This window comes from Callionymus lyra, chromosome 4, assembly GCF_982586985.1.
Source record: "Callionymus lyra chromosome 4, fCalLyr1.hap1.1, whole genome shotgun sequence".
Classification (NCBI taxonomy): domain Eukaryota; kingdom Metazoa; phylum Chordata; class Actinopteri; order Syngnathiformes; family Callionymidae; genus Callionymus; species Callionymus lyra.
In genome coordinates, this window is record NC_141821.1 from 34,755,424 (window position 1) to 34,780,368 (window position 24,945).

The 24,945-nt window shown below is 38.4% G+C and overlaps 2 protein-coding genes across 2 annotated transcripts; both read right to left on the reverse strand.

Annotated features, from left to right (window-relative positions):
- Positions 1 to 1,689: 1,689 nt before the first annotated feature.
- Positions 1,690 to 12,647, reverse strand: ncapg2 (non-SMC condensin II complex, subunit G2). The gene is made up of 27 exons (XM_087788275.1): positions 12,573 to 12,647; positions 12,310 to 12,433; positions 11,733 to 11,909; positions 11,533 to 11,644; positions 11,296 to 11,453; positions 10,768 to 10,902; positions 10,591 to 10,685; positions 9,804 to 9,960; positions 9,627 to 9,719; positions 9,431 to 9,556; positions 7,970 to 8,149; positions 7,636 to 7,788; positions 7,097 to 7,319; positions 6,916 to 7,013; positions 6,541 to 6,714; positions 6,394 to 6,464; positions 6,166 to 6,319; positions 5,909 to 6,082; positions 5,361 to 5,477; positions 5,134 to 5,274; positions 3,410 to 3,509; positions 3,147 to 3,346; positions 2,757 to 2,891; positions 2,449 to 2,552; positions 2,268 to 2,368; positions 2,109 to 2,208; positions 1,690 to 2,044 (listed from the first exon to the last, which is right to left on the reverse strand). Exons 2-27 carry the CDS (start codon positions 12,385 to 12,387, stop codon positions 1,993 to 1,995), a joined length of 3,408 nt encoding a protein of 1,135 aa, XP_087644401.1. The 5' UTR covers positions 12,388 to 12,433; positions 12,573 to 12,647; the 3' UTR covers positions 1,690 to 1,992.
- A 2,999-nt stretch (positions 12,648 to 15,646) lies between these two features.
- LOC148082720 (uncharacterized) lies at positions 15,647 to 23,046 on the reverse strand. Its single transcript, XM_087789991.1, has 2 exons — positions 22,774 to 23,046; positions 15,647 to 17,099 (listed from the first exon to the last, which is right to left on the reverse strand). The coding sequence occupies exons 1-2, from the start codon at positions 22,790 to 22,792 to the stop codon at positions 16,009 to 16,011; spliced, it is 1,110 nt and encodes a 369-aa protein (XP_087646117.1). The 5' UTR covers positions 22,793 to 23,046; the 3' UTR covers positions 15,647 to 16,008.
- Positions 23,047 to 24,945: the final 1,899 nt, after the last annotated feature.

Genomic DNA, 24,945 nt, shown 5'->3' on the forward strand with positions numbered 1-24,945 from the left:
AATATACAAATGACTGCAATAAAAAATTAAATCAATCATTTTTCACATAGCTGGGGGCAGGAAAGTCCAGGCTTGCCTGCTGCCCTGTAGCCCCACCCTGGAAGAAATGGTAGAAGATATGACAAGAAAAATGATATACATTTCAATTTTATTCTTACAGTCATTTAAAGAAATCTATATTTGAAAATAACAGTATGGGAGGAATGGGTTTATTAGCAAAAGTGTGCACTCTTTATTTGCTTCCTAGTTCTTTTTATCATTTCTCACATGGGATTGATTTCATGACGTTTCAAATTTCTGTAAGTCCTCAAAGGTCTAGTAAGAAAAAACCCTCTCTATGTTTAAAAACAATCTTAAAACCTTACTTTTTGATAAAGCCTATAACTAACTTAACTGTTTATCTTAGCCGCTATAGGCTGAGAATGCTGGAGGAGTTTTAGACACGAGCTCTGTATATCCTTCTTTTCTGCATTACATTCATCACCTGTGCAGTTTAAACCCACACCTTTTTATTTCTCTCCCGGAGCCCCAGGGCTCCACCTCCAGAGCTGCTGCTGATCCAGGATCTTCACCACGTCATCAGATCCCGAGTTCTCTCCAGCACCTCCATGGACTCTCCTACACTCTCCTCTTTTTTTTCCTCACTGTATCCTCCCTCACTCTTCTCTTCGTCCATCTGTCTACCCCCCCATCCTTCCTCCCAGCCGGTCAAAGCAGGAGGCCGTCAACAATGAGTCTGGTTCTACTCAAGGTTTCTGCCTTCTAAAAGGAAGTTTTTCCACACCATAGCTCACTGCATAGTGTTTCGCTTCTTGCTCTTTGTTGAATGGCTGGATCTGTTTTTCCTTAATCAACTATAGTCTTACTTCAACTGTATAGTGTCTTGAGATAACTTTGTTATGATAAGACACTTTAAAATATAATTGAATTGAATTGAATAAACTCCATCTTAAAGCACTGTTTGCCAGAAAATGGGAAAAGATTAAATCATAAAAGGCAGGGTGTTGAGGGGCTACATTTGGGGGGCTTAGGATTGAGTCACTGTTGACATTGTGTCGTTGGCTTCAGACTGTGTCTCTTGCTGGAGTGGTATGTTACAGTGTAAAGCACTTAGTAAAGTCTTAGTTATGACTGAGGAAAGAATGGAGCATGAGATGAAGACGTGGATTGGGGTCAGCAGTTATGTGGACGCTGAACTGATTCAAGTTGGTAAAGAGACCTACTCCAAAAGCTCTCAGTTTACCAGTCGATCTACATTCCTATCATCACCCAAGGTCACGAACAGTGGATTGTGACTGAAATATCGGGAAATTGAGATGGTCAAAATATGAAGTTTAAAATTCCAAAAAGTTTGCTCCTCCTGGGGACATTAGCCGGGTGATAAGCAGCATTGAAATTAAACACAAGCTAAATGTTTTCCCATCATTTATTTAGAGCTGGACATATTACGTAGCTGCTCAGGTTATAGAATCATACTAACATCAAGACATTCTTAAGAACATCTCCATTGAAAAAAACTATTCAAATCAAAAGAAGCCTTAAGTATTTGATTTAATATTTAAATTCCTGAGGACAAGGTTCACAATGTTTGGCTTGTGATGCTCAATACTTCTTCATGCAAAATTATTTTATTTTAATTTTTTTTACAGTAAATAAAGGAACATAGAAACCATTATCTTCAAAAACAAGTGATTTCCAGCAGAGAACTTTAATGGATCGATAAACACTTTATTTCCATTGACACATCACAATTACCAAACTGACAGAAAAACGAAGGTAAAGAAAACAACATTTTCGTAGATGTGTAGATTATTATTAAGAAGCTTTAAAATTGGCATCATGCTTTTTACTCTAAAATATTCTTACAAATCATATTATGGTGCTATTAATATGACAGCATAATGTGCCCAAGAAAATAAACATATTTAACCGCTGAAGAAAAGTGATACATGCTCCATGATGACAAAAAAAGACAGTAACTTTTAGTAATAATTATGAATCCAGAATCTCGTTCAATGTCTTCAAAGAAGAGTCGTAGATAGCCCTGGAAAAGGAGTATATAATGTAAGACGCTTGTTTTTCTTTTTCTTGCAGTACGCTTCATCTACCTCTGGATGTCGCTGCCATCTCCAAATGAATCTCCGTGCTTGAGCAGATTCCTCTGGATGGACACGGCTGCACTTTTCACGCCAGCTTTTGATTGCGTCTCTGCAGAACAGAGTGCGGTTAGAACCCCCGAGGTCAGATCAGAACACATCAGGACTCACGGTGCCTGATGACGGCCAGCACATGCAGAACAGCCGTCAACTCCACCAGGCTCTCAATGGCTTCCGAGTCCAAAGAAGAGCCGAGTTCTAACAAAAACGTTCTGAAAAATGCAAGTTTAATGAGTCACTGAAAGTTTAAAAAAAAGACAATAAATGCTACTTTGGCACAATCTTAATTTACCTGAGCACAGGAGGGGATTTGAGGATTACTGACAGCAGGACACTCGACACAGGAGCCATGTCCTCTGCCGACTCTGGTGTGATCACCTCCTCTGGATGGCTCATCTGCAGATGCATCATTTCAGTGAGTCAAGTATAGACTCCTGTCACAGGCTCCGGTTTACTTTTGAGCACGACTTGGAATCAAATTGAATTTGTGAGTTGTCTGGATTAAATACATGTTAATTTTAAACCACAAACTTCAATCAGGAGGTTATTAGGGTGAATTCTTAACGTGTGAAGTGAATAAAAATGTGTTGGGAAAATAACCTTCTGAAGTGTGTGTCTTGTCTCCACGACGATGACGGCAAAAAGAGTTGAGAAGACTCCGCTGAGTGGACTTCTGTCCCACATTTGGACTACTTGGAGGAAGTCCACAAGACCAGGCACGGCTGACTGACACAACTGCACAAGAGCACAAGAGTTGAAGAGCTTAACATCACATCAGAGAGAAGTGAGTCCTGAGTAAAGGCAACTCATTTGTATGAACAGGAACCTTAAGTTGCCCAAGATCTTGAGGAGTATTTCAGAGCGATGGCAGAATTCATCTACTCAACTTTGAGCTTCAGTCATTCATAGGGAACTCATTTACTTCAGTACTAGTTAGTCGAATAAAAATTTAATTCGATTGAGTAAATAAAAATAAATCAGTCTGCTCACCATGTGTCCTTCCTCAGGTTCCTTCTTCAGCCTGCGAGCCAACAGCTCAATGACCTTCTGGAACATATTGGCCACCACACCCAGAATGACACTAGTTGCGTCTTCTGCATCCTCCTCTGGTCCGTCGATGTCGCGCTCAAACGTCTCCACCACCTCTTTCAACACAGCCAGTATGGCGGGGATACACAAGTAGCCTGCGTCTGTAAACGAAAAGTAACTTGAACGATTACAATTCTCATATATTCAGACGGTGAGAGACTTACCCGAGTGAAGGATGAGGGAACAAAGATGGAGAGTTTGACCCTTGAAGCTCTCATCAGCCAAACAAACCAGCAACACATCACGACACACCGACAGGAAACTCTATCAACACACATTGAGCGACAGTTGTTTCACCAAAATTTAGTATAGAACCGTTTTTGCAGGAAAGTATTCAGCCACAGAGAAGCAGTAAAGTTCAATTGCCCCCCACAGTGGACTAGGGGAAAAGGAACTATCTTTACTATGGGTGGGCAATTCCATTCCTTCAGGGGCCACATTGTATAGGACAATATTGCTGCAAGGGGCCATCAAGTAAAAAAAGAGCTGAGACAAAATTTGATCGAATAATTCTAAAAAATAAAATAGACCTAAATATGCCAATTGAATATTAAATTATAAACCTTTTTTTTTATTGAAAATAATAACAGACATAACATTATAATAAAATATAAAGAGAAAAAAGGAAAACAGTTCTAAACAAAGAACTCAAGAAATGTATATTTTGAGGTTATATAATAACAAATAGAAACTACTTAATTGTTAGCCATCCCTGTCAGAAACATTTGGTCCGACTAGGGGCCACATAAATACAGTCAAAGAGCCACATCTTGCCAATGTCTGATCTATACAGAGTCAAAATATAATCTTAATATCTTGTCAGTAATCGGTTTGCAACATTTAAGTCAGTCATTTACATGATAACCTAGAAATCTAATTTCTATCAGGGATCTAATTTGAAATCTAACTCACATGCAATAACAAATTGTGAGCACAAGGAAAAGACATATCACTGTATCACTGTTTATCAAAGACATTCAATTCTGTTTTAAAAAAAACACTTAATGAAGGTGAAAACGTATAGATCAGGCATTTTAAGGCCCGTTTATGCTTTGCAAACGGCGTGCCAGACTAAATAATAAAATGTAATCACCGCATTGACTTTGACTTTCCTGCAGTTGCCATATTTTCCCAGTAGATGGAGCGCTCCAGTCACATTGATGGAGTGAGGTCATATTGCTGTTTTAAGGTGCTGATGTGCTGCTCATTAATGACAAAAACATGAAGTCAATTTGGCCATTTGTCTCTTCATTTCAGGTTTAATTGCAAGCCTTTTAAGACATGACAGGATGATGCGGACATGCTTGTGTAAAATTAACTAAGATGAAACGAGATTGTACCAGTTACTCATCTGAATGATCTGAATGATATCACATCCATTAAGAGTTTGATAATCATCTTCCATCTTGTCAAGGGAAACCCTGTGTAAGTTTATGCAGCTGGAAAGCAGACTAGCAGCACTGTCCTCACTAAAACATCCAGTTAAGCCACTGTCATGAAATACATTTTACTATAAGGCTTGCATGTTTTCTGTCATAAATTCCATCCATATACAGCTCAAAATGTCAAATTGTGGCCATCTATGTGGCCCACCAGTTTGCCAACCCCTGGTGGAGAATCATAAAGGCGGTGTACAGGAGACACATTTTAACCAAAGTGATTGTAGACAAACTTTGGAATCTTAGGTTTAGTTTTCAACTCATTGAACAAATATTACTTTTGACTTGAGGCCAGATGGCACCACAGCGCAAGACGACAGTTGAATGTCAGTGAAATTAACATTTTCATAAAAGATGTTTTGAATATGATGCATAGATTCTCAATTCACCAGCTCAAATCTTGAAATAAAAAGAGATCCGCCATGATCAGCAGCCCACGACAAGCTCACCTCACTTATTTGTGCGGCAAGAGGTCCAACAGTCAAATCATCGCTGTTGTCAGAACGTTTGGTCAAGAAGGGCAGAACTTGCTGTGCCACCCACGACGAAACATGCTCCAATGAAAGCAGGTATTCTCGTCCTTCAGACAGCTGAGCCGGCAGAAATACAAAAAAGAAAAAGTGACAAAATATGAACGGTTGCAGATCGAAAAAAAAAAGGAAAAGAAAAGACTAACATTGTGCTGCAGATGAACAGCCAGACGGCCATGATACATAAATGCTTTCAGGGCCACATCCAGACTCTGGGTTTTATCAAGTTCTGCCGTGGAGTCCAGATGTGTGTGCAGCACCGACTGATGAGACAAACATATAAATCCAAGTCAATATTGGTAAAATAACAAGTAATACTTTTTTTTTCCATTCACTTAAACCCAATTTAACTTCAAATGAACACATTCGATTTTAAACAAGATGTCATTCTCGTACCAAATGTTTGACTATTTTATATTGAATTCTTGATAAGTCCTTCACACAATAGTCTTTATACAATATTTATATGCCAACCAGAGTTGCAGGTAAAAAGGTACAGTAATTATATTCAACTCTAATCCTGCCAGTTCTTATAGTGGCACAATTTAAAATCATAAGCTGCAAAGTTAGTTTGTCATAATAACACCAAAAATAAAACTGGTAACAGTACTGATCAAGAAGGAAATACATTACAAATTATACCCAAACCTATTTTTATCATAATAGACATATAATGCTGTCCAAGATATCTTACTTTCCAATTTCCCAGAACCTTGTGCAGCTGCTTTAAAAGATTCTGCCCGAGAGCCAGGACTTTCTCTCGAGTCGACTTGTGGCCGAGCAGGTACTCCAAGTAGAGCAGCGCCAGCTCTGGCTTGGCCTCCTCAGTCTCCATGATGCGTACCTTTCGACCAACACTCCCCTTGTCCTGCAGTTCACAAGTAAAACATTTTTAGGAGACAAAATCCGACATCTTGTACATGATCAGTTAAGCCACAGAATCCGACGCACTGCTTTCTTTGGTAGAGCATCAGTGAGCCAATCAGTGACCAGCTCCACCACGTCAGCAGCTTGACCCCACATACACATGCAGTCCAACAACTGGCTGTACTGTTCTTCTGAAACTCCAGCTTCCATCTTCCTCAGCCTGGACAACACACCACAGCTGGGAAACAGAAGAGCAGCAGAGATGAGAGAGAGAGACCAACTGGTGTAAAAAACCTAAAATACTGAACTCACCTAAATGTTGGAACTGCATTTGGAGGCATGAAGGAGGCCAGTTGTATGAGAGAAGTCGTGCATCGCTCGTTCTACAATAGAATTAAAAAAATGTAAAATGTAAAAAGAAACAAAATATATAAATATATCCAAAGAGTTAAGTTTTACCTGAAACACTGCAAAATACTTGGAAATAATGCTGCCAAACTTTGAGTGTGTGTAGTTCCTCGCCTCCTTGTTCTGTAGCAGGGCTTTGTCTACACTTTTCCACAAGATAACAATGATTTCCAGCAAACTTGCCACCAGAGTCATGTCCTTGGCCATCAGATTGTGCTCAGTTTGCTGATGTAAAAAAAGAATGCATGAATAAAATTAACCTCAGTATGATATTCTAATGTTAGTAAAAGTTGCTGTGTCACAATAAATAGAAGCTCATAGAAAAAGTTACATATTAGAAGAGGAACATTTAAACAATAATTCAGTCACAAAATATCTTTTACATTATTTTGACAATAATGCTCTTTAGAAAGGTCTTCATCTTACTATGCTGTTCTCCTTGTTGGACTCATTCATATCAGACTTGTCAAAGTCACCCTGGATGCAGGTGTTCAAAAGGCGACGGATGGCCAACATCATCTTAACTGTGAGAGAATTTTTTTTTTACAAATCATTAGCTTTGTTTGTTTTTGTTAAAATTATTGCAACATGAAACCAAGGTACGTACGTATGTTTGTAGGCGCAGTGCTTCTGTGGAGATTGTGGTAGAATTTACGAGCAGCCATTGGGTTCATCTGAATGAGGGTGATGCACCGAGAGCACCACTCCCGCTCTGACTCGTTGACAGGAAAGAAGGACTTGAAGAGAAGGTCCACGATGCGCTTGGAGATGGAGTTTGAGTCTGTGGCAAGGCGAGCGAGCAAATGCTCCATGCTGCACACGTCCCAGAACTGGAACGACAGAAGAAACGATATAACAAGGAGTAAATGGTAAAACATTTTTCGTTTTTGGACCATGTGTGGCAACAACATTAAGCTATAACAACTAGACTCTGGTCATGATCACAGATAAGGCATTAAGCAATATTCTTCTTACTGAAGAATTGTCAAGTAGAATTGGATCAAAATTGGAACAAATACTTCCTTTAGATATAATTATTATTGAACATTGACAAAAATAACACAATAAATATCATTATCAGTATATTTTGTGAAGCTTAAAACAACACAATCGGAAATTTTATGAAAATTACATGTCACTACTGACCTTGGCAGCACGAACCGCTTTGACCTTGATGAGCATATCAAGAAAGGCAGATCGAACTTTCTCCGAGTTGTCATGAAGACTGTTCTTCAGAGTGGGCAGAAGTTTCTCCAGCAGAGGGTGACTCAGTGCGTTGTCCAAGACAATGCTCAAACACTGTAGACAAAAAAGCAATTCATTCATTAAGTAATTGTCCGAATGATTTAAAGAAGTGGCTTTCAGTGAAAACTCTTAAAGGTGAAGTAGAGAATCTAAGGAAAGATACATTGTTTGATGGTCAACATTCAAGATGAAAATGTTCAGTTCTATACATAAAAGGATAAATTCTTGTTCATACCTTGAAAACCGAGCATCGGACATCAGGGCAGCTCGAGTCAGTTGCCAGTTCCATGACCAACTTCTTCAGAAAGTCGGTGATGATGACGGGAGGGAGGAGCTCCCAGCACTTAGCCAGGATCTTACAGACACCCAGGATGGTATTAGAGCGCACAGCCGGATGTGGGTCATTAAGCAGATTCTAGGGAAAATTTAAGAAATAATTTATTTGTTCTTTTGCTGTACTCGATTCCCCTTGGTAAAATCATTCAGAGATTTCCAGATGTTTCTTATTACATTTTTGCTGATGACATCCAGCTCTACTGCTCTTTTGATCCAACTGAGCCCCATACGCTGAACAGCTTAGTCAATTGTTTGCTAGAAATCTGAGTGAAAACACTTTGCAGCTTAATGTGGACAAAACTGAAACTCTGGTTATTGCTCCTGATGATAAAGTTCCAGGGTTGAGTCAGTACTTGGCTTACACTGCAGAAAACTAACCAGAAACTTTTTCATTCAACTGAGAAAAATCTATAAACTTGGGAAAATGTTGTCACAACATGATCTGGAGCTTGTAATCCATGTGTTTGTCTTCTCGTCTGGACTATTGTAATAGTTTGTTTTCATGTCTTAACAAGAAGGAGCTGTCTCGCCTGCAGTTAATATAAAACTCTGCAGCAAGAATTCTGACCAGCTCTAGTAGAAGAACTCCGATCCTTAAAACTCTTCACTGGCTTCCAGTTTCTTTCATGATCAACTTTAAAATTCTGGTTCTTACTTTCAGATCTATTCATGGTCAGGCTCCTCCTTAGATCACTGATCTGATCCAGCCTTACACCCCAGCTCGGGCTCTGAGGTCTGTGGATCAGAATCTACTGATGGTTCCTCGCACACGGTTCCGGACCAGAGGTGAGAAATCCTTCCAGGCTGTTGCTCCTAAGCTTTGGAATGATCTTCCTCTCTCTTTGCGCTTGATAAAGTCTACTGACTCCTTCAAAAAACATCCAGACATTTTTATTTGTCCGGGCTTTTCTTTGATTTTCTGGAACTGCTGTGTTGTTCTCAGTATTATCTTGACCTTTAAAGTATATATTTTATTGAGTATTGTTTTGATTGTTAAAGCGCTTTGTGACCCTGGTCTGGAAAAGCACTATATAAATACAAATTATTTACTTACTTATTGTTTATGACCGTTTAGTTGAGCAGTACATCACATGACAAGTGTTGGTGACACAAAAGAGGTTACCTGGTCTGAAGAAATTCTGTGACCATGCTTGGGTTATTTTCTTCTATTAAACCTTGCTTGGAGGAGCAAATTCCTTATCTAATAAATTAACTTCAGACGGGCTGATTGCTGTTTCCTTTAATATTCTGTTCTACCAATATAGTTGAGGGGTTATGTTGCCCATCATGGTACCATAGGTTAAAAAAAAAAAAAAAACACAAACATTTCTGTCAAATAGTTATGTTTGTATCTTCTCACCATTGCTGCATCAAGTTGCTTTTGAATCGTCTCGTCAATATGCTGGTTGGTTTGGTCCGGGTCATGGATCGGGAAAGCCTCAGTGAAAATTAAAGCTGCATTTGCACGTACCTCAGAGTTTGGAGCCTGAGGATGTTGAACAGGAAAGTGTCATGATGCATGATTGGGGAAGTCAACAAATCCATTGCATGCTTACGCTGAGAGCTTTCCAAAGAATTGGCTTGTAGAGCTTATGTAGCATTTTGTCTACTCTCGTGCACCCTTTTCTGGAGTGGAAATAGCTGATGATCTGAAAACAAGAGTCAGAGAAATAACTAGTATGATATTAAGGAAGGATAAAAGAAACAACTTCTTCTAAAATAGCTAGAAATACCTGCCGGACTTTAGAAAGGACAGGAGAATCTTTACGAAGAAGGATGCAATTGTGCATCAAATCCTGAATACAAGAACTCTCAATCCTGTCCAGGAAATCTCCACTGGCCTTTTTCCATGCTCGGAAGTAGATTTCACCAATATTGCTAGTTATGGTCCTGAAATGATCAGTTGTTTAAATGTCAATACAGTGGTCGTCACAGTACAGTTTTATTAAGCAATTAATACCCTAGTTGATAATTCTAGAGTAAATGTTTAATTGTAAGATTCTGCAAGGGGCATTAATAAACAGGAGTGAAATTTAAAAAAATGAAGATCTGGTGGTTGATGTGCAAGATATTGATTAAGGTCGACAACACTGCTGTAGATTCAGAATTGTTAAAGTCAACCGTTAGTTTAAATAGTTTAGTTCTTTCTATGGTGATGTCAATTTGCCCCAGCTAAATTGCCCCATAAAAAAACAGTACCCCAAGTAAATATTCTTTAAATACTACGTTGGGTTTAACAATGTTTTCCTGTTCTTCAATAATGTTACAAAAAGAAAAAATGATTTGCCATCATTGTTACTATAGGTGTTGCTTAGTATAAACGATATGCATTAGAAAATTGTCAGATTATTGATTTTATTTTACCGTAAATAATAGTGTACTAAAAGCGAAAAAAATAGTGGGAGTAGCAAAAATGTGCTTAAAAATGGAGCCATTGATTGTTTGTTAAACATAAACAGTGATTAAATTAATAATAAAATTATTAATCTTATTAATACAACTAAAAAGTTGAATTTATACTTGTTACAGAACTCCAGTTGATTTTTAACGGTTCCATGAATGACCCAGATGAAGCCGATGTCCCAGCTGAAAAGGAAAACGAGGAATCTCTTTCCCTGCGATGACAAGACAAACCGGTAATTACTTAAAAGACAAACCCATGTACAACAGTGATCACAATCATTACTAAATACCTACATGGTCACCGTTTATGAAGCTGGGAGAGAAAAAGCACTGGAGCAGCAAGTCAACAATCTGCCTGTTGTCCTCGGAATTGTAGTCCAGGGTGAGCAAAACAGCGTGAAGACTCCAAAGTCTCTGTATCTCAACACCCTAGAAAACAACATACTTTAAATATATCATGCCAAAAAAGAAAATTAAATTATTCCTTTTCTGTGTCACTTATGGTTCTCACAGAGGGGCTGGAGCGGGGGATAGCCTGGACAAGACGCCAGTCGGTCACAGGGCAAACAAAGACAGAGAACCATTCACACACACTCATACCTATGGACAATTTCCCAGAGTAAACCCACGCAACACAGTGAGAACATAACTTCACACAAAAAGGTTACAAGTTGGCTCCCTTCATACCTGAAAGCAAACCTTCAACCCGCTTGCAGTGAGGCGACCGCGCCAACTACTGCGCCACTGTGCGCCTAAGTACTACATTTTTATCATCAAAATGTTTTGACAAAAATATACCAGAACTTAAGTGCTCACACTTACTGGTTTCTTGAGAATAAAGGATTTTTGCAGGGACATGAGGAAAGCTGAGCGGCCAAATTTTTCTTTGTCCTTAAGATCCTTTTTCCACCACATTTCACACAGTATGTGGATGTTATGATGGACCTGATGGTCTGAAGTTTCCATTGATAGCAGATGATCTAATCAGAAAAAAAAATACACCCACTTATAAATGTTCATTTTACGAGGATTGAAGGAAGACATTTAAACTCCACGCACCATGAAGTCGATTGGCTATTTGTAGAAGGCTGTGGTAGGTGTCACCTTCTTGAAGGACATTCAGGGAGACTGTGGCCACTATTGTGACACCATCTACCACCGGACTCGTCTTCTATTAACAAGCAATTTGGAGTTTTATTAAACAGAGGTGGAAATTGTGGCAATTTGTCGTATTTTTAAAGATATCTGGGAGGACTTACAGAAGGGGAAACTGACTCTACTTCCATACTCATCTCCCTTGGTATCTCATCATCGGGAGGTATATCAGCCAGAATGTCCTGTAGTAGTGAAGCAAGTCTTTTCCACAGATCCTCCCTCTGGTCATTGGGCATCTCCTGCACTACTTCTTCAACATCAAAGGGGTCGGTTTTGTCCTTCTGGTCATCAAAACAAGAAAAAACAATCATAATATATCATAATTGTTCTTGCGTGAAAAAGTACTAGCTTTATAGTCAGGTAACATTAAGCAGGATGTTGCTTCTTAAAATAATATGGTAACACACATGAAGAACTTATGACAAAGTTCTTCATTTATGTTTAAATAGCAAACATTCTGTAGCTGAGAAGTTATGTGACAACAATAATAATCATGATGATCCGATTGATTTAAACAAAAATATGACAACTAATGAATTCTATTGTAGAATATGGATTATTCTAATATATCTTTTTTTCAAAAATAGTTTTTTTTAAGTATCCTGAAAACCTTTTAACGTTATCTTGTCCATGTATTCAATACTGAGGGATAGTACATTGCGGAATCAGAAAGATGTTTACATGGAGCTGGATGAAGTGAAGGAAGTCTTCCACATTTTCTTGACATGCAGCGTCGAAAAATGCCTTTCGTTTAGACATGTTGTTGTTGTTCTTCTTCTCCTAAATCGGCAAGGTTATCAGTTATCTGCAAAAGAGTAAGCATACGGTTGTCATAACAAACAGCAGAATGTCGTGAACCTGTGTCAAACACGAGAAGAAAAGTTTGTTAAGGTTTTTTGACAAGCGATTATCAGACTTTAACAAATGACAGCCGAGCTGTTTACCTTCTGTCGGCGGTTGAGAGATATTGGCGGAAGAAGCTGGAAGAAGCTGACGGTTTGAAGCGCACAACACAGAACCCGCGCAAATTCAGACGGACGCTAGAATAATGACGTCATGACGTTGTCTTTTTCTTCGGCAGTTGAAAACTAAAGCATCACCGCCACCTATTGGTATGGAGTGTGAATGACACTCTAATTTTCACTTAATAGAATATAGATTATTAAATAAAATACCACAAATTATACCCATTTTATATTGTCTTTATTACTTTAGTTCTCCTAGACGCAGAGAAGGATGGTTAATCGGTATTTTAATAGATGATTCAAAAAGGCCAAACAGAAAATCACTCCAACGCAGGAGCTCAAAGGCTACAAAACAGGAAACTAAGGGCTCTCCAACTGGAAGAAAAAACAAGGGCTACGGTTTCTAACAAAACAAATTCAACAAGAACAAAAACTCTCTTCACAAGGAAAAAACAGTCTTACTTGGTCAGACAGAGCTCTGGCTGTGATAAGGCTGGGGTGAACGAACAAGACGAAACACTCTGGCACAAGACAAGGGAGACCAAGACTATTTAAACACATGGGGGTAAATAATAATAATAATAATAATAATAATAAATAAATAAAGGGGAACAGGTGGAAACAATAGGTAATCAGGGAGGAGACAGGTGGGGGAGGGACAAGTCAGCTCACCAAAGTGTGACAAACTCCACCTTGATATATATTATGCCTTCAAATTCTCCACTGTGATTCTTGGGAGTCACACAGCCATCCTTGAGTTGATCCTTGGTACTGGGGGGTCTCACCATTTCAGCTGTGGCCAGAAACAAGTTTGTTTTGAGCCTCAAAAACATGTGAGTAATAACTAAAACAACATGCAGGTAATATCCTTAAAACTGATGAAAATCCTTGATGATGAATCTGTGGAGCAAATGTTGCCACTCAAACTGACATTCACGTACGTGTGTGTTTGACAAGTTTTTCATTAGTATGAACTAAGTGTACGCCGAAATAAAGGCTGAGAAACAGTTTAAAACCAAGAGCTTAGGGTATGGCTGGACCAGCTGAGGACAGATCCAAGAAAGTGTGAACATTTAAGGAGAGAAGAGTCAGGAAAGGTTTTTTTCTAGTCAAGTTTGAAAGTTTAGGTTGACAAGCTAACAATTGGTGTGGCACACATAGTAATTGTGAAAATAGGGTGTGGTTCAGCGGGCGATAACATTTCGATAGGAAGGCAAAGTTAGTCATTGGAGAAAAAAAGGAAACAGAGGAGGACACCTTAGAAGCATCTCAATCACCCGGCAACCTAGCCCTCATCAAATGTTCTCCTTTTCTGTGAGGAGTGAGTGCGCTTTAAGTACAGCATTCACCCCCACATTCGTCTTTTCAAAACAGCCCTGTGTGTCCATGAATTTTTAAACTGCTGGTTTCTGCTACACTGTAACAGGACAAGCATATTTTTTTAAGAGTTAAAAAACCATCTGACAAAAAGAGAAAAAAAACAGTGACAAAGCAGAGTTGTACCCTTCAATGGTGATTTACAAATTCTGAAAATATAACGGACTTTCTCGAGCACAAAATGTCCTCAGTCCAGAACAACAGCCTATTCCAAAGTGTGGCAGTGTGAGGCAAAATCAAATGAAATCATAAGTTACTGAAGGACCAAACCCTAGAAGGAAATAATTCAAGTGCTGTGTACATCAGGAAAAGAGTGATGGAGGAGAACGTTTAAAAAAAGACTTCTACTTATTGCCCTGTTCCATGCTTCAGTCGTTGAGGCACTGCATTGCGTTCCAGATGAATAAGAAAGTTTACTGACTAGGTGAAGTTTTAGAAATGTTGAATATAATTCTTTAAAACTTGGGAATTATTCTAATTGGAATTCCAAAGGTAATTAAATCAGTGTCAAGACTTACTGTAACTATTGAATAAATACATAAATACATGTATGAATACAATCAGAACTGGGAGATGAAATAAAGTAGCAAACTGCATATATAAACCAGGGGTGAAAGATAAGCACTACAATCGGGGCAATGAAATGAAAACCTTTAAAACCATGTGAAAATGTTACGACACAATTGTAAAAAAAAAAATGAAATCAGTCTTTGGTGATTACCAGGAAAGAGCTTACGTTTAACAGACTCTGGAGCTCCCAGCAGGATGTTCAAACAACCAGCCAAGGTGTGAAGGATAACAACCTCTCAGTTAAGTATGATGCAATCAAGCCTGTTACATTCAGAGATTCGTAGTTACTGTTTGTTGTTTTTTTTACTTAAGGTGATAGTCATTTTCTACTCTACTACTCTAAAAACAAGAAAAAATGAAAAATCTATATTTTAAGCTTGTTTGTAGCATCAATTCAGGAGAGAAATTACAGAAGAGCACCATGGAGATTTTTGGATGTTTATAAGGGCATCATTGGAGGAAGACAAAGACGAAGACCACTGAGCATCATTTGCTACATTAAAATGAACATACGTTTTTTTTGCACGGGTGAGTAGAGAATAAGTGAAGTTTGAATTTTGATTGGAATTGGCTTTATAGCTTGTTGCATGATACCCATCAAGAACAAATTGGTCATTTTGATGGTTGGCAAACAGTTGAATCCTTTTTCATTTGGTTATTTATCCACAGTATATTTCCTTGGTCGGTTGGTGTTTGGTTATTATTCAAGCTATACAAGCTATGAGCTAAGAATTTAATCATTTATCATGATGATCGTTTTTGTCTTTGGGAGCGACCACACTTCCGCTTTATCAATGTTATCTTCTATTGATAGTCTATCTATGCAATGTAACGGTTACACATCTTGAGTCACATACAATAAAACTCTGATTCTGACTAGAAATATTATTGAAAATGAAAGATGTTGACATTGTACATCACTGTCCAAAACAAAGAGTAATCATCTAATCATCATTACTATTAACTCAATGACAACAAAAAACATCAATATATAAAATGAACAGACTTTGTCGTGACAATTTAAAGTTAAATAAGTTCCAGTCACCAATAACCATTTATGAAAAAGTTCAGAGATCAATGACACATAAACATATGAAAAATCTGAACATTTTTGAAATTATTTAATAACAATAACAACTGGGAAATATGCTGTGGGGAATTAAAGCCTGAAACAGTCCATTTTGCAGTCTAACATTTTGCTTGAGTGAGTTTTGACCCATGATTGGAGTATTCATCTCAACATCATGAGCAGCAATATAACTTCCTGCTGGGATCAAAAAAGATAAATCTTGCTCAGTTTCGCTGTAAGAGAAGGTGTTAAATAATTTCTTTCTTTAATCATCAGTTCTTGAGATAAGACAATTGGTGTCATTTGTGGTGATCATCAAAGGCCATAAGGTTCTCCAGTTCATCTTTGTTCTGTACATTCTACAGATTTATTTCAACTTAAGTTGTCCAGTTTTAAGAGTCACACTTGGATTATGTTGTGGTTTAAGAGTTTTACGTGCCTCCTAAGACTTTCTCTGCAACTAAAACCTTTACCACACTGAGAGCATATGTAGGGTTTTTCTCCAGTGTGGATTCTCTCATGTTTCTTCAGGTCTCCACTGGTTGTACAACCTTTCCCACACTGAAAGCAGATGTAAGGTTGTTCTCCAGTGTGAACTCTTACATGTTTCTTCAGATCTCCACTGGTCGTAAAACCTCTATCACACATAGCGCAGACATAAGGTTTTTCTCCAGTGTGAACTCTCATGTGGGTCTTCAGATGTGCACCGATTTTAAAACCTTTACTGCACTGAGAGCAGATGTAAGGTTTTTCTCCAGTGTGAATTCGCTCGTGTTTTTTCAAGTCTCCACTGGTTGTAAAACCTTTACCACAATGAGAGCATATGTAAGGTTTTTCTCCACTGTGAACTCTCATATGCGTCTTCAGGTTCCATATCCGTTTAAAACCTTTTCCACACTGAGAGCAGGTGTAAGGTTTTTCTCCAGTGTGAATTCTCATGGGTGTCTCAAGGTCTTCACTGATTTCCAAACCTTGACTACACTGAGAGCAGATGTACGGTTTTTCTTCAGTGTGAATCTGCATGTTTGTCTTCAGGGAACATTTTATCCCACACTCTGAGCAGACCAGCGATTTATGATCATCTTGATTTTTGCTGACAAGAACCATCAGATTATCCACAGATTTTGAAGTTGACTGAGTGTTGCTGGTTTCTCTCCAATCCTCACTGTCATCAGTGTCAGACTCAGAAGACAATGACCTCTGGTGGTCAGAGAGTAGAATTGGATCCAAGTCGGAGATCGGTTCTTGTCCTTCACATTTATCACCATCAGCTTCAGCTTCCATTTGTTGCCTATATAAGTTGGTCAGAGTCTCTCTTTCATCTTCATCATCTTTAACCTTCTCATGGATCGGCGTGAAGGAGAACTTGGTGGCAACTTTTCTTTCCCTTTCAAAGACACAAGACTCTTGTCCCTCTTGACTCAGACTGGAGCTGCACTCCTGCTGCTCACTAGAAACGTGTTCTTCCTTCACCAGCAGCTGCTGAACATCTGCAGGAACAAAAACAGACTTGAGTCACTGAACAATTAAGAGGGATCTGGTAGCAAACATCATCTAACAAGCCCCTATCATGCAGACAGCTATTTTCTCTCTCAAGCTCCTTGGTGACCGTCCATATCACATGGCTGGCCCGGATATAGAGAACATTTTTGGGCCTGGAGAGCTGCTTTAACATTAAATCAGCATCAAGTATTTAGTTAACGTATAGTTTGAAGTTTGTTCAAGAAGTGGGTGTTGATGTATTGTTTTCCTACATTGATGCTTCAATCAATCATTTTGACACATATAGCAGCTAATTCCTGCAAAACAAAACCGTAAGGGCCGGGGTGGTGCAGGTTTTTGTTCCAACCAATAAAGAGCACCCCCCTTAACCCAATCAGGAGTCTACAGAGTGTAATCAGTTGAATGACAGTCTGGTGTTGCTTGTTTCAGCTGAAACCTCATTGGTTAAACTGTACATGCTTGATCGGTTAGAACAAAAACCTGCACCACCCCGGCCCTTTGAGGACCGGTTTGGAGACCCCTGTTGTAAAGCAACACTTTTCATTGACAAACCCTTTTTTGTTTTATTTTCGGATAAACAGGTGCAGTCAGGGTTGTAGGGCTGCAGAGACATGAAAGGACATTTGGTGGCATGTATCATGACTGCATTGAAGTTCTCTTTCTCACTCACGTTCAGCCCTGTTACAAATCTGTTGTTAGGATAAAGGAGAAAAAAAGAGTATCCCAACAATTTTGCTGCGGTAGAGGATTGGGATTCAGAAAAACTATGCGAATTTACAATTTTTGCAATGGTACATATTTTAAGTTTTAAATGTTACTAATAATTTTCTGGAAGAACGGTTTAACTAGCTTCTGTTTACTATTTTTCTAGATAACTAAGGTAAGTGCAGGCTTACAATATTGTGTTTTATATTAATGTAATTGAGGTCGCACAAGCGACTACAGGGGAGAGGGAGAAAACCAAAAAGCACAAGGCTACCTATTAATAACCAAAACTAAAGTGAGAACCAAACCACTGCTGCCAAGCAGCTGAACGAAAGACAAGAAACATGAACAAATATCTTTTCTAGCTCAGAGGGCACTCAGAGTGAACCTCTCACCATCGCATAGAGCAAACAATGAGCAGCACAGAGCACTGGGGTCTCAGAGCAGATATAGCCTCGTCACACCTGGGCTCAATCAGCCAATCAGTGCACACACCTGATTGCAGAGAGTGAATCAGTCACCATTCTCACAGAGGCGAAACACTCCGTTTCCTCACAGTCTGTGGCGATTTTAATTTTTTTAAATTTTAGTTACGCATCTCAATACAAATGAGGGACAGCCATATCAGAATTGAAAAATGCAACAATTCCAACCAACAAGTATGGACAAGCTTAAAAAGCCACTTCGGAAAAGGCAGTCATCCATGGAAGTATGTATATCTTAAATTATTTACTCATATGTTGCATCATAAAAGTAAAATAGTTAACATTTCTATTTTTGGCAGACTTTACCAATCTCAGAAGTGAGCTGAGACACAGACTCTCACTACAATTGTCGTAATTGTGCTGATATGGCTGTCAGAAAAGATATGTGTCATTGACACATGTTAAACAGTTTTATATAGTGTTACTTTTTGGTGTGTATTCAGAGCTCCTATCTTTCTAGTGTCTAATGTCTAATGTGTCCTAGCAGCTGGTGCGAAAAAATGTTTGACAAAAAAGTTTGGATTTTTTTATAGGTCACTCCCAGCGTTGTCTTTATTCAGAAAAGAAAAGTCTTTTTTTTTTTATTTGAATGTGTTACAGATGGGTTTAAAAACAGGTATTTAAATATGGCGCGTCATTAACATCAGGTTATGTCCAACAGACTCTTAGATTTGCTTCAATTAAAGCTAAAAAGCTAAAAGAACCTCTCTTTATCCAGGGGTTCTTACAAATTATAGGCATATCTTCAATCCTACCTTGTTTCAAATATTCTGGATAATGCAGTCACTATACAACTTTGCGGGGAACACCCCAGCACAGAGACCGCACTAGTGGATTTACCAATGACCTGTTGATGGCTCTGATCAGGGCCCTGTTTCAGTGCTTGTCCTTCTGGACCTCAGTGCGGCTTCTGACACAGTTGACCAAAAAATTCTCCTACAAAAACTAGAAAAGCAAATGGGTACAAGTGGAACTGCTTCAAACTGGTTTAAATCTTATCTATCGTACAGAACGCATTATGTACATGTCAACTACCTCTCATCGACACACACTTAGGTCAGCTATGGTGTCCCACAAGGTTCTGTTCTTGGTCCAATCGTATTCATAATCTATATGCTTCCCTAAGAAAACTTGATCAGAAGATCTAACTGAACTGAACTGCGCAACCCACCCGCAAAATCTTATTACATTTATAAAAAAAAAAGCGTTTTATCAAATTACAAATGAACAAATCATGTGAGGGTGTATTTACAGTGCCTTGCGAAAGTTGAACCTTTCAACATTTCGCCACATTTCAGGCTTCAATATAAAGATATACAATTTTAATTTTTTGTCAAGAATCAACAACAAGTGGGACACAATCGTGAAGTGGAACGAAATTTATTGGATAATTTAAACTTTTTTAACAAATAAAAAACTAAAAAGTGGGGCGTGCAATATTATTTGGCCCCCTTGCGCCAATACTTTGTAGCGCCACCTTTTGCTGCAATTACAGCTGCAAGTCGCTTGGGGTATGTCTCTATCAGTTTTGCACATCGAGAGACTGGAATTCTTGCCCATTCTTCCTTGCAAAACAGCTCGAGCTCAGTGAGGTTGGATGGAGAGCGTTTGTGAACAGCAGTCTTCAGCTCTTTCCACAGATTCTCGATTGGATTCAGGTCTGGACTTTGACTTGGCCATTCTAACACCTGGATACGTCTATTTGTGAACCATTCCATTGTAGATTTGGCTTTATGTTTTGGATCATTGTCCTGTTGGAAGATAAATCTCCGTCCCAGTCTCAGGTCTTTTGCAGACTCCAACAGGTTTTCTTCCAGAATGGTCCTGTATTTGGCTCCATCCATCTTCCCATCAATTTTAGCCATCTTCCCTGTCCCTGCTGAAGAAAAGCAGGCCCAAACCATGATGCTGCCACCACCATGTTTGACAGTGGGGATGGTGTGTTCAGGGTGATGAGCCGTGTTGCTTTTACGCCAAACATATCGTTTTTCATTGTGGCCAAAAAGTTCGATTTTGGTTTCATCTGACCAGAGCACCTTCTTCCACATGTTTGGTGTGTCTCCCAGGTGGCTTGTGGCAAACTTTAAACACGACTTTTTATGGATATCTTTGAGAAATGGCTTTCTTCTTGCCACTCTTCCATAAAGGCCAGATTTGTGCAGTTCACGACTGATTGTTGTCCTATGGACAGACTCTCCCACCTCAGCTGTAGTTATCTGCAGTTCATCCAGAGTGATCATGGGCCTCTTGGCTGCATCTCTGATCAGTCTTCTCCTTGTGTGAGATGAAAGTTTGGAGGGACGGCCGGGTCTTGGTAGATTTGCAGTGGTCTGATACTCCTTCCATTTCAATATAATTGCTTGCACAGTGCTCCTTGAGATGTTTAAAGCTTGGGAAATCTTTTTGTATCCAAATCCGGCTTTAAACTTCTCCACAACAGTATCTCGGACCTGCCTGGTGTGTTCCTTTGTCTTCATGGTTCTCTCTGCGCTTTAAACAGAACCCTGAGACTATCAAAGAGCAGGTGCATTTATACGGAGGCTTGATTACACACAGGTGCATTCTATTTATCATCATCAGTCATTTAGGACAACATTGGATCATTCAAAGATCCTCACTGAACTTCTGGAGTGAGTTTGCTGCACTGAAAGTAAAGGGGCCGAATAATATTGCACGCCCCACTTTTCAGTTTTTTATTTGTTAAAAAAGTTTAAATTATCCAATAAATTTCGTTCCACTTCACGATTGTGTCCCACTTGTTGTTGATTCATGACAAAAAATTAAAATTGTATATCTTTATGTTTGAAGCCTGAAATGTGGCGAAATGTTGAAAGGTTCAAGGGGGCCGAATACTTTCGCAAGGCACTGTATATAGTTGTGTTTTTCAAGGAGGTTGCTCTGATCACCTGATTGAATGAATTGAATATCCACTCATGTTACTATAAACTTGTGTGTGCGTGTGCATGCATTTTTTATCAATATTGATCATTAATGTATCTCTAATGTGGAAATCTCAACGTGACTACTGAGGCTAACATGCGTCTGAGCAGCTGATCCGTACGTACGCGACCTACAAGCGTGTCGGGAACCCAATCTTTTTAACACTTGTTTCCTTACTTTGACGTGGAAAAGTAGGTCTGCGCATTTCTGTAAGTACTACCCCTTAGTACATGAGGCCCCTGGTGTTTGCTTTGAATTATCATTTAACATACACATAAAGCAAATCTCATGCCTACTTTCACCTTCGAAACATTTTAAAAATCAGGCATTTCCCTCCTGTTGACGCTGCTGAGAAGCTCATCCATACTTTTGTTGCTACCAGGCTGGACTATTGTAACTCTCTTCTGTCAGGATGTTCTAAAAAGTCTCAGAACTCTTCAGCTCATTCAGAACTCTGCAGCCCGTGTCCTGACTAAGAGGCCTGTAACCTACAAAGCTTAACATGGTCTAGCACCAACATACATCACAGATCTAATCCAAACATATCAACCTTCTAGGACGTTACAATCCTTAAACAAGAAGATGTCTGGAGATGCTCGATCCACCATCTACTCGCATCAATTCAATGGATCCAGATTTCTTCCTGGATCCTGCTGCCCAATGTACACTCACCTCTCTTCACTCCAGTTTCTCCATGTTTTTGCAAAATTATTAATTTCTTTTTTTATAAATAATTTGGTTTAATGACCAATTATGTATTAATAATGTTAACTTTCTATATATGAATGAGTCTTCTTTAAAATCCAGTCAATTTCTTGTTAATGTTAGAAATAAATGTTATTCACTGACGTGCGTTGTTCCACAAGTCTCATCTTCAGTCATTTTTTGTCAGCAAGGAAATTAAAGAAAAGGACAAACCGTTACACATAAAATAAAAATAATGTGTCACAATTATTAATAATGGACCAAATGTTTCTTTACAGAAGTTCCTAAATCTTTCATTCCAGGGATCAGGCCTGCTCAGCAAGGACGAGTGAGAATAAATCTTGAAATCCTTCAAGTTAATCCATCATGTATTTGAGGGTTTGTAAAGAGATTGAGGACAAAATATGTTATACTGTGAATATTGATAGAGTAGTAGACTGACACAAATGAAGCTGTTTTGTACACGGATGTTTGAAGTTGTTGGTAGAATTGTCCCTGTCATCCTTTAGACCCCTTCCTCTTGACGTGAGTTTGAGGGAATCCTCCCTATCAAACTGAAAAGTCAGAAAGCTACAGCTAACCTTTGTTTTCTTCACGTTGTTACAGATGTTATGTGAACCAGAAACTTTCTGGCGATGCTTTAGCTCTGGTCTACAGTAACGTTTTCCCCAAAACGTAATAATAAAAAAAAATGAATGAACAACATTGGTGGAAAAAATAATAGTTATGAAGTGTCTACAGAGCATGATGACTGTGCCTTAGTTTGTGCAAACAAGTGATAGCTCCGTGGATTTAAACACTGTATTAACATGTCATTCGTGTGTACCTGGTCTCCTAGTCACCATCTCCAGCAGGATTCTCTGGCGTTCCGTCTCTCGTATAAAACTCGGAAATGTGGAGAAAAACTTGGCAGCAGCAGTTCGTCGACCGAGTTTTCAGCAGCTGCTTAAATAAATCTTTCCAACTCCCAAGTCCGAACAGAATTGTGTGTGGAAGAAAGGGCTGAGGAAGAATTCAGGAAGTACACAATGAGTGATGAATGCGCGAGCGTCGAGCACTTGATGACGTCACTACAGGTCCTTCATAGGGACAAAACACATAGACAGCCGCGACGCGTCTTTGTCCTCAAATCTGTTTTTCCTGCTTCATTTCATTTTACTTATTGTATCTCGATTAAAAACAAAGTCATTTTTTTTTCATTCTCTTTTTTTTAAATTACTTCATTAATAAAGCTTTGTCTATTAAGATTATGCTGAATGTATTAACAACAGAAAACGCTTCTTTTTTTAAAAATAGATTTTCCTCCTCATCTAGAAGCTCCTGCCGACAGAGGAGACACAAGCTGTCCCACCAGTCCAGAGTAAAGAGACTCTGACTGGACCTTATTGGGAGGTGGAGAAGTCGGTTTCAATAGAGAACTTAACATTAAGTATAAAATCATGGGGAGTTCATCGTGAGAAGTTTGACAAAAAACCTAGATTACAAACATATATATATTATACAAAAATATATATATTAAATATTTATATCTACACACGTTTCTTAACAAGCTTGGTGTGACAAAATCCATCAGTACAACAATGTGTCATTAAACAATATTGCCTGTGTGGCGACCAGATGTTCCTGTTACATTAACACAACAATATATGTTTGTATATATATATATTTATATATATATATATATATATCATTAATACGTCATGATAGGGGCCTGTCTATAAAGCACTAACATTTTATATAAGAGATGTCTAATTGTTTGGTAATTTTTTAGTTCAGTTTGTGATTATATGCCCTACCTTACCTTACCTTCCCTTTTTGTGTATTTGTGTTACAATATTTGTATCTTGATCATAAATCTGAGTTTTTGAGTGCTATTCTTTTAGTCCAAAATCCGTGACGGTGTCTAACGAAGAGCATGAAACTTGGGAAAATAATTTTTATGGACTTTTAAACATCTTCATCCTCGCTTTTCAGGTTTATCTCTTTCAATGTTTGCCTGGATTTTGATAAGTTATGTACTTAAGTAAAGTTGGCTCGATATTGACAGATTCGATCTTTGCGCTCTAATACCGCTTTATAGGAGTTATTAAAAATAACAAAGCCCAATGTATTTTGATCACTGTTACACTAGCTATGTACTACACCCTCATTTTTGAAGACAAGTTATGTATGTGACATCACCAGGTGAAATAAAACATTCAGATGAATGGTCTGCAGGTGTGTTTTAGAGGTATGTGCCTTAACTTGGTGTAAGTTTGTCAAATTGGTCATTTTTAAATAATGTCATGGCAAGCGATACAAACTTAAATAATAATAATAATAATAAATAATTTCATTTATTTTTTATATTGAAGTCACAGCAGTCGACCATCATTGTAACATTATGAATTATCTCTAAGGAAGTTGAAGTTATGTTAAATCTGTTGAATTGAATTGAATCATGAAGTTAAGGATTTTCAAATTGATTTAATTATTTACAAATGTGTCACTTAATATAAATGATGATAAATGATAAATACAACATGTAATCCATAAATTTGTAATTCAACCAAAGAAAACCCACAAAGAAATCGCTCTACAAATATTACTTACTTATTTACTTACTTACAGAAGTACATGAGCAAGCAGTGCAATGACGCAACAACGCCAGCAGGTGGCAAAATCACACCCGCTCTGGCTCCTATAGTAAACAGAAAACCTAAAATATTTGTAAACCTTTCAATCACTTGTGAGAGTTTTACAGTTGCAACCGTATCAGTCGAGAGTCAGTTGTTTGCAGGAGCAGAAAAGAAAAAGGGACATTTAGGCTGTGTTTTATTAAAACTTATTGTAATGAACAAGGTGTGCCACTATAATTGAAATAAATGTAAAGAATTTAAAAAAAATCTAATCTAATACCAGACAGTGTGACAGCCAGATCAAGATGGAAAACTGAAAGAGATTGACTAAACTGTCTCAATGATACATGGACCTATTTAAATGGCAACATCCTTCTCAA

Excerpts from the sequence above, each read along its gene's own strand:
- ncapg2 (XM_087788275.1), bottom strand. The coding sequence starts at position 12,387 with ATGTCTAAACGAAAGGCATTTTTCGACGCTGCATGTCAAGAAAATGTG. Across the intron at positions 9,720-9,803 it reads TCCTTTCTAAAGTCCGGCAG|ATCATCAGCTATTTCCACTC; the intron begins GTATTTCTAGCT and ends TCTTGTTTTCAG. Across the intron at positions 6,715-6,915 it reads CCAACAAGGAGAACAGCATA|CAAACTGAGCACAATCTGAT; the intron begins GTAAGATGAAGA and ends TTTTTACATCAG.